The sequence below is a fragment of the Salvia miltiorrhiza genome, chromosome 3, assembly GCF_028751815.1.
Source record: "Salvia miltiorrhiza cultivar Shanhuang (shh) chromosome 3, IMPLAD_Smil_shh, whole genome shotgun sequence".
In the NCBI taxonomy this organism is placed as follows: domain Eukaryota; kingdom Viridiplantae; phylum Streptophyta; class Magnoliopsida; order Lamiales; family Lamiaceae; genus Salvia; species Salvia miltiorrhiza.
The window spans coordinates 61,498,628-61,507,860 of NC_080389.1; the positions used below are offsets into that span (position 1 = coordinate 61,498,628).

At 35.5% G+C, this 9,233-nt stretch overlaps 2 protein-coding genes across 4 annotated transcripts; both read right to left on the minus strand.

Annotated features, from left to right (window-relative positions):
• Positions 1-284: 284 nt before the first annotated feature.
• Positions 285-5,155, minus strand: LOC131015196 (receptor kinase-like protein Xa21). 3 transcript variants are annotated; one of them, XR_009098473.1, is made up of 5 exons: positions 4,436-5,155; positions 2,371-4,362; positions 1,205-1,555; positions 1,048-1,090; positions 540-677 (listed from the first exon to the last, which is right to left on the minus strand). XR_009098473.1 is itself a non-coding variant. In XM_057943470.1 (3 exons), exons 1-3 carry the CDS (start codon positions 4,671-4,673, stop codon positions 1,212-1,214), a joined length of 2,574 nt encoding a protein of 857 aa, XP_057799453.1. In that variant the 5' UTR covers positions 4,674-5,155; the 3' UTR covers positions 285-1,211. The 3 variants fall into 3 exon arrangements, 1 of the variants encoding a protein (XP_057799453.1); XR_009098472.1 differs by having other exon boundaries at positions 546-677; positions 1,010-1,090; XM_057943470.1 differs by having other exon boundaries at positions 285-1,555.
• LOC131019097 (putative receptor-like protein kinase At3g47110) lies at positions 4,694-5,626 on the minus strand. Its single transcript, XM_057947779.1, has one exon. It carries the CDS (start codon positions 5,624-5,626, stop codon positions 4,694-4,696), a length of 933 nt encoding a protein of 310 aa, XP_057803762.1.
• Between the last annotated feature and the right edge of the window lie 3,607 nt (positions 5,627-9,233).

Consider the following 9,233-nt stretch of genomic DNA (forward strand, 5'->3'; position numbering starts at 1 on the left):
GATTTTATTCCCTAATTGTGATTATGGGTAGCACAGCAACCTCGATATTTTTTTTAAAATAAAAAAGTGAAATAAATTAATCAAAAATATAAAAGGTCTCTTATTTTAGCTATGATCCAAACAAAACATTACATTAGGTCAAGACTATCACTAATATGTTTTGAATATTAAAATCAATAAAAACAAAGAAAAAACTCATATGCAACACAAGCAAATTAATGAGACACATCCCACTAAACAAAAAATTAGTTGAATAGTCAAACATAAGCCACAGAATTCACACATGCATAAACCATTTTTTATATTTCATCTGTTTATGCTAAATATTCTAAATAAATAATGCAACGAGTTAATAATTTACATACAACAACATGTAAACAATAATCTCCCAAATAAAAACAAAGAATAACACGACCACGATATCAACATACAAAAAGAAATCCACATAGCAACTGTTTTCAGTGCCTTTTTCGATAATAGTATTTAATAGTCCAGAAAAGTTGAGTTACACTGTAAAATTGGGGAATTTACCGAGTTACCCTCTACATGTTCGACGGAATGCGCCAATGGGACGTCGAATTGAATGTGTGCTCGTTGAGTATCACAATAAATTTCTGCTACCTTCTATGCCGTGTGAAGATCGGGTTTGCGTTTCTGGGCAGCTTGATCAAGTTCGGCTGCGAGCGGAATATCAAAATTTTCACAACTCTTTTGAGAGGGGTTGTTTTTGTTGGTGAGAATGGTGAGGCAGAGGCGTTTTTAAGAAAGATTTTGCATTTAAAGCTGTGACGAAGAAGATTATATGTAAACTAAAGAACATAAAATAAGGAGGAAAGAGGGATAGAGAAACCTTGAGTGTCAGTTGTTGAAATAGAGATTATATAAAAGGAGAAAAACGAAAAAGAAAACCTAGCAAACCCTTGAAAGCACAAGGATACTAACTAAGGACCGACCATCATTAAAACAAGAAGAACGAATTAACAACGATAGGAAAAACCAACAAACGGACCAAGCCAAATTTTCCATTCTTTATGTCATCCACCTCACCACTATCCAGAGCCAAATTACTGCCTCTTCAAAATCATCAACACTGCGTGCCTCATAAGACCACCAAATGAAGAAGACACCATTAGCTAACTTTGCGATAGAAAATTTGGGATATGATATCCTTTTAGAAATAACATAGAACTTTGAAATAGCTTACTTGAATCTCATTGGGAAAATCGACGTTTGATTTTCAGCAACTCTGCATGTGCTTGTTTCATGTTGATTCTATCCTCGGGAGAGTCCACAGAGCATTTAAGAGCCAATTCAAGTATGGATGATACACACTGCATATTCTTGTCAATCATTTCTTCCTCCAAATTCATGACTAAGTTGGCATCTATCACTTCATGTGGGCTCTCCGAAAGTGAGAGTTCTACCCATCTCTTTAAGCTCATATCTCCGCAAAACATATCATCACTAGGCCTTTTTCTCGTAAAAGTTTCAATCAACATCACCCCGTAGCTATACACATCACACCTTGTTGAAACTAGCCCTTCCAAGCCATACTCTGGGGAAAAAAAAGCATGATGTATGCAGTAAGGAAGACATAATCTATATATTATATAAAAGAGCAATATAACGGCTACTTTTTTCCATCAAAATTTCTCTCTCCTCATTTTTCTTTTTTTGTTTTGATTCTTTTATAAAAATCGTCAACTTTGATTAATAAAAAGATACTCTCTCCGTCCGCCAAGATTATGTCACAATTACTATATCGGGCTTCCGCCTAGATTATGTCACTTTCCTTTTAAGGTAATGGTCCCACCATCCTCTTTAATATTTTATCCTTACTAACACTCTCTATTTACAAAAAAACCACCCAAAATTCAATCTCAACCACACATCTCATATAGTGGTGGGATCATTTCTCCACTACATCAAAACCATCACCAATTTTATTAAATCCTGTGCCCAAGCAATTTGACATAATCTTGGCGGACGGAGGGAGTATTCAACATGGATGTTAAATTAAAGATAACGAAAAGATCTTTAATTTGATATAAAAATTATAAAAAAATAAATTTAAAACGAATAAAAATTTTGTCGGTAAAATACACAAATAAAAATTTTGATGCATATAAAAATAACTGTTGTCATGTTTATTCAAATTACATGGTATATATGCACTTACGACTCACCGATGAAACCATTTTTCAGATTTATATTTATATTTATTTATATTTAAATTATATATTTAATATGCATATTTATTTATTTAAAATATCGTTCAGTTTCGATAATGATCATGCATCGCACGAGAGGGTGTGTGCTAGTTAATTGATTGAAAGTGAAGTGCAATCAATATATTTAGAGAAACTTCACCTGGAGCGATGTAACCCAATGTTGCTAGCGTGTTGGTTAACACAAAGCTATCTCCATCGCATAACAACTTTGCTATCCCAAAGTCGCTTACATGGGCAACCATGTCTTCATCTAACAGCACATTACTAGGCTTCAAGTCGCTGTGGACAATGGGCATTGAATAACCGTGGTGAAGATACTCCAAAGCAGATGCAACATCAATCATTATATTCAATCTTTCCATCATATTCAAGCAATAGTTGTGGGAATATAACCATTTTTCAAGGTTTCCCTTTGGCATATATTCAAGTACTAATGCCTTGAACTCTTCATTGGAGCAACTGCTTATGACGCTTGTCAGATTTTTGTGTCGAATGCTACGTAGTATCTCACATTCAACATCAAATATTCTTGAAATACCTTCTAGCTGCATATTAAACACCTTGACAGCGATATCTTTCCCATTGTTAAGAATTCCTTTATAAACAGAGCAAGAACTCCCAGTGCCAAGTAAATTGCTTTCGTCGAATCTTTCTGTTGCTTGCATCAGTTCATAATAAGAGATTATTTCGGGCACAATGAATATCAACTCATCAACTTCTCTAGTCGTTTTATCTTTCCTTTTGTTTCTGACAATTATGCAGACCAAAGAAACAACTGAGATGAAAGCCACAACCCCGAAAATAATAAACGAAGCTCGTTCCACCTTCTCTCTCTTTGATCCGTGATTAGAAATTGAAGAGCAAATTTGAACATGGAACTTGGGGATTCCACACAATGCCTCATTACCCTTAAAACAATCCATAGTGAAGTTTCTAAAGGAACCTCCACTAGGAATTTCTCCACTTAAACTATTGAAAGAGACATTAAAGTAGTCGAGGTGTTGAAGTGCTTCTAAAGACTTTGGGATTGAACCAGAGAGGTTGTTGTACGACAAGTCGAGATTTTCCAAACTGATCATGCTTCCCATAGACACAGGAATAGAACCTTCTAGTCTATTATTTGCCAAAGACAGATCAACCAAATTCTGCAACTTCCCAATAGTGCTAGGAATAGACTTTGACAACTGATTCATCGATAGGTTTATATAGATCGCTGCTCCTAAGTTACTCATCTCTAGAGGTAGTGACCCATTTAATGAATTTGAGGACAAGTCAAGATTGATCAAATCATTTAGGCCCCATAAGTTTGATGGTATGCTTGAATTCAACATGTTGGAGTCTAGATAAAGATTTCTTAAAGAAGAGACATTTCCCAGACATTTAGGAATTGGGCCTGAAAATTGATTCTGGCTCATAACTAAAGTATTGAGGCTGAATAGATCACATATAGCATGTGGTATTGAACCTCCCAACCTGTTAGCAGACAGATCTAATCCTTGAAGTTCATGCAAATGTCTAATAGTTGGTGGAATATTACCAGATAACTCATTTGCTGACAACGTCAATGTCATCAAATTGCTTAGATTGCCTATTTCAACATGAATGTTGCCACTAAATTTGCAGTTGTAGGCATAAAAACTTTCGAGTAAGGAAGATAAGTTCCCGACAGAAGCTGGAATGACACCATTTAGAGGATTATCAGAAATATCCAAATAAGTTAGAGACTTGCAATTTGTCAATGAAGTAATGAAGGAAGAAGATGGTGCCTGGGTAAGATTGTTGCTGAATAGTTGAAGACTTTGAAGAAGTCTTACTTTGCAGAGATGAGTAGGTATATAACCACTAAATTTGTTATCAGGAAGTGAGAGGTTTATGAGTTGAGAACAATTAGAGATGGAGTTAGGTATTGCTCCAGTGATAGAATTACTGCCAAGATAAAGTTGTTCAAGAAAGGGAGAGGCATGGCATAAATGGGTTGGAAGAACCCCTGACAGGGTATTGACGGCAAGTGAAAGAATCCGAAGAGTTGAAATGTTAAAGAGCTCATGTGGAATCGAACCACTCAAGTTGTTCCCCTGTAGTACTAATGTCTCCAAATGGTAAAGTTGGCCAAATTCAGTGGGAATAAGGCCTGCAAAACATAAGATTTCAAAAACACATTGTAGCTAAACAGACCAATTTACATGAAAATTACTCTGTCGTACCTGTAAAATGGTTTTCCGAGAGGTCTAAATATGTGAGCGTAGTAATATTCCCGACATCCCTTGAAAGGTTCCCCGTGAATTTGTTACGCCTTAGTGCTAAGGTTTGCAGAGAAGACATATTCATGAAAATATTGAAATCAATTGAGCCCGAAATCTCGTTCTGTCCAGCATGAAAAGTAACCAGATTCTGAAGATGGCCAATCTCATGTGGTAGTATTCCTGGCAAAAAAAATGTCATAAAATCTCATTTACACAAATTTATGTGATAAGAAGTTGAACCATACCATTCAAATTGTTAGCACCAAGATATAACTCCCGAAGAGATGTTAAGTAGCCGATTTCTGAAGGTATCTCCCCACTAAAAGAGTTGTAAGAGAGGCTCAAATACTCAAGTCGTGAACATTGGGATAGATTTGTGGGAATCGCGCCACTCAGTTGATTGACAGAAAGATAAATCCCTGCAAGAAATGGAAGATTACTGCACATGTCTGTTGGAAGACTTCCACTCAATTCATTGCCTGTCAAGGCTATAGTCACCAAGGTCGACATGTTGAATATGGCTGATGGTATTGCACCGGAGAGATGATTGTATTCAATATGCAGAGTTTGTAGACTTTGAAGTCTTCCCAACTCTTTTGGAATTTCTCCACTTAGAGAATTGTAAGTTAAGTCAAGAAATTGTAGGTTTGTGAGGTTTGAGAGCGATTTTGGGATGGAACCTATGAATCTGTTGTTGCGTAAATTCAAGTACTCTAATTTTGGTAATTGACCCAACATCGGAGGGATGTCTCCCGTGAAGTTGTTGAGTCGGAAAGATATGAACTTCAAACGGCGAAGGAGAGACAGCTCTTGAGGCAAATTGTCATGGAAAAGGTTGTTGGTGAGGTCGAGGGAGACGAGGAAAGAGAGGTGTCCGAGCTGTGGTGGAATAGTGCCGGAGAGAGCCATGTTTGAGAGATTCAAGGCAGCTACTCTGTGGTGGCGGAAGCTGCAAGTGATGCCAATCCAGCTGCAGACGGAGGTGGAGTTGGTCCAATTAGTTGCAAGTAAAAGAGATGTATGTTTGAGTGAAAGAAGGGCAGTTTGATCAGTTGCAAGGCTCAGAGGTTGTTTGGCTTCAGAAGAAAGCATTGGGAAGGTTATGGTAATTAGGAATGCATACAGCAAAATGCAATAAAGCTTTTTCTCCATGGTTGCAACTTGTGATTGTATTATGATGATTAAGTCGCTAATAACTGCATCCAATAATCATCACATATATATACACAAATTAATGGAAGACTTGAGAGTCTTGATGGGTGTGGCTTTTGAGTCAAGTCGTCCATACAAATTAATGGAAGACTTGAGGTTGTGGACTACAAATGTGGGCCCCAGTCACTTAAAGAGACTACAAATTAATGGACTTAATCATGATTCAAATCCTATTTTTCTTGGTTATTAGTGGAGTAATAGTGTGTGCTTGCTTCATTTGTTTTGTTTTGTTTTGTATGTATATACAATACATGCATGTGTACTTAAACAAATGTAGTGCTCACTGCATTTGGGATAGTCATTTCGGTTGTTTCATTAATGATTATTTGGACTTCTACAACTTAATCTTCGGTAACAGATTGTCAAATTTATGAAGGGGAAACAACCTATATATTATGAAGGGAATAACATTACAGCAATATGATTACCAAAATAATCAATTGGTTCTTAAAAAAGATGTTACATTAAATCTTGTACTAAAAGTGGATTTCTTTATCCTAGTCTTATACGAGATTGTATTATTCGATTCTAAGTCACGCATTTGCCATTATGCTTACTATTCAAAATAATTTTGTCAATTAAATAAAACTTTACAAATAGAAATCATATCGTCAGTGCGTCACTGATGATGGAATTGGTTTGGGAGGCACTTTGAATTCCTTGACGGAGAATTTCAGAACTACAATACTGAGAAGGAAAAAGAATTAATAAAGAATTAACATAGTGCAAAAAAGAAGTCTTAAATCTATATCTATCTATCTATCTATATATATACTAATACTAATATAAAAAGAGCCTAAGCATTTTATGGGACAACTTGTGAATTGCCTATTTTACCCCTCTACATATTTTATATTATATATAGTTATAATCTATTTAATATATATTTATTATAAACTATATCTCCTCTTCCGAATATAATATAATTATCTATGGAAGAAGGATGCGTTTGTAACTTTGGAGGTGCAATGTGTATGATATTCACTCTAATTTGTATATTTTAAATTGTATATATCCGCATATATTTATATATATCAAAATCTTTATCTTTGAGATGAGAAGACGACAGCATATTAACCATTGGATTTGCTTCCTGAATAAATAGTATGATCAAAAGAGTTCATAATGACCGCCGCTCTTAGACTTTCTCCGATCGCCGTGATCAAAAGAGTTCTTCTGTCCGCCGTGCTTCACCAGCGCTCTTAGTTTTTTTCCGGTCGCCGCCTCCCCTCTTCGAAGGCCGTTAATTTGAGGTTAGTTTTGATTCTCGCTTCGTTTACTTTATAGATTCACCGCAAGAGTTTCGATACCGTTTCAATACCATTCGTAGCATCGCCTTCTCTTTGTTTTATATTTCGCCAACCGAAGGTTCGATCTGCATGTTGTTTATTTGTAATCTGGTGCATTATATTTTATTTTTTATATAATTAGTTGTATTAGAAAAAACAGAGAAAAAATAGAAGACAAGTAAGACTTAACGCGCAGTACAAAAAATCCTTCAATGGCAATAAAAAGAAGAAGAAGAAAAACCAGAGCAAAAAATAGAAGAAAGGTAAACATTCATTCCAAGAAGAGATTTGATGTGATAAAGTTAAAATGAGAGGAAAATTGTGTGATAAATTTGAAAATTGAGAAAAGAAGCAACACAATGTTTGAGCAACCTCTTAGAGCATCCGCATCGCATTGCGCGATGCCTCTTACTCGAGTAGACTCGAGGAGGCATCGAGTAATGCGATGCAGCCCCTCCCTTTTCCTCGAGAGGCTCACGATAGAACGGGTAGGGGAAGAGCGGCTTTATTGCGGGCACGTGCTATGCACGCCCCGAATTAAAAAAAAAAAAATGAGAAAAGAAGCAACACAATGTTTGAGCAACCTCTTAGTCAGTTTAACATTATCTTCTCATGGTGATAGGACTAAGATGTAATAATATGTACTAATAGTGATTTAGCCTTGAGTGCTATGCCATTCATTTTTCCATATCCCACCACTTTTTCAAGGAATCAAAGGCCACCACCATAATTGGGGGCTAGTGCAATTCGTAGTGGCTCACATGCCCCAATTCAATTCACCCACATTCTCCACACTTAGAAATCTCAAATTCTCCAAATAAATCAAGACAAGTATGTAATCACCAACTAAGATCAACATCATGGATACCACATTAATAGGCTCACTTCTTTTGGGTACGGAAATTAAGAAAACTTACTTTTTAGTTGAAAATTAAGTACACTTTCTTTTACTCAAAATGAAAAACGAGCCTATTCTAGTGGGACATCCTAAAAAGACAAACGAGCCTATTAGAGTGGGACGGAGGGAGTATATTATTAATGGAATATTGTGTCAGAAATCGAGATGCTTCTCTACTTGGGAATTCACTAAGAGCATCATTCAAGCCTTGAGCAATTTCATGAACCAAATTGAAGCATCAAATGTCTCAACCAGAAAAATGGGGACAATTGCCAATACACAGAATGATACGGAGAAGAATGTGTGCATGAAGTATTTTCCTGTGTATGCACAAATACTGATAGGATGGAGGCAGGTTACATACCTATGCTTGCCTTTATATCTTATAAGCAGAGCTTGTGACACCTTGTATTTGCTTTTCAGCTTGATTATATGCATGACTGATTATTTTTATACTCAAGAGTAGGATATCTCCAATCCCACCCTTTTCATGGGATACAAGTCAAGCAAAACTAGCTTGAATGATAGAAATAATCAAGGGCCTTGGGATATCCAAAAGTTGTAATCCATCAAAGTAAATAAGGGATTAACTTTATTATTTTTATCTATCAAGCCTAATCCTCCAAAGTAAACGTTCCCTAATTGTAACACTAACAATGGGATAAAGTGTTTATCAATAACTTGCCATCCTTGAGAATTTACTAAACATGTAGCATTACAATAATACTCCCTCCGTCCCGGCCAAGACGCTACATTTACCTTTCGGCACGGGATTTAAGGAGTTGTAGATTAATGTTTTAAGTGTGTAATAATAAAGTGATAAAGTAGGAGAAAGAAAGTGATAAAGTAAGAAAGAGAAGGTAATAAAGTGATAAAGTAAGAAAGAGAAGATAATAAAGTGATAAAGTAGGAGAGAGAATGTAATAAAGAAATATTTAATTAGTGTTAATTAAGTATTTAAAATTCCTTATTTTTGCCAAATATAGAAATGTAGCATCTTCGTTGGGACGGCCCAAAAAGGAATATGTAGCATCTTGGGCGGGACGGAGGGAATAGTTAATAAAATTTCTTTTTCTTATTTATTTTGAATTTTCAAGCATTATCTTTTGCTTTCATTTTTTGATGTAATTAATAAAGGAGATTTTGATGTATCGGAAAATAAGAAACTCATGATTGAATTATGAGAAATTGTCTATAGCATTTTTAATAAATGCATAATGAAACATATGTAACGTTCATTGGTTTTGATTAGTATTTCACCCGTGCATACGCACGAGGTAAATTGTTGTAGTCTTTTTTTTATAACGCTAATTAATTATATATTAATTAACATTGTATTGTGTTAAAATAATAAATAAAA

What these genes read in the sequence shown, in the direction of transcription:
- LOC131015196 (XM_057943470.1), bottom strand. Translation starts at nt 4,673, where the DNA reads ATGACATTTTTTTTGCCAGGAATACTACCACATGAGATTGGCCATCTT. An exon ending in CTCGGAAAACCATTTTACAG is followed by an intron (nt 4,363 to 4,435) that starts GTACGACAGAGT and finishes TATGTTTTGCAG; the next exon opens with GCCTTATTCCCACTGAATTT. An exon ending in ATTGGGTTACATCGCTCCAG is followed by an intron (nt 1,556 to 2,370) that starts GTGAAGTTTCTC and finishes TTTTTTCCCCAG; the next exon opens with AGTATGGCTTGGAAGGGCTA.
- LOC131019097 (XM_057947779.1), bottom strand. Translation starts at nt 5,626, where the DNA reads ATGGAGAAAAAGCTTTATTGCATTTTGCTGTATGCATTCCTAATTACC.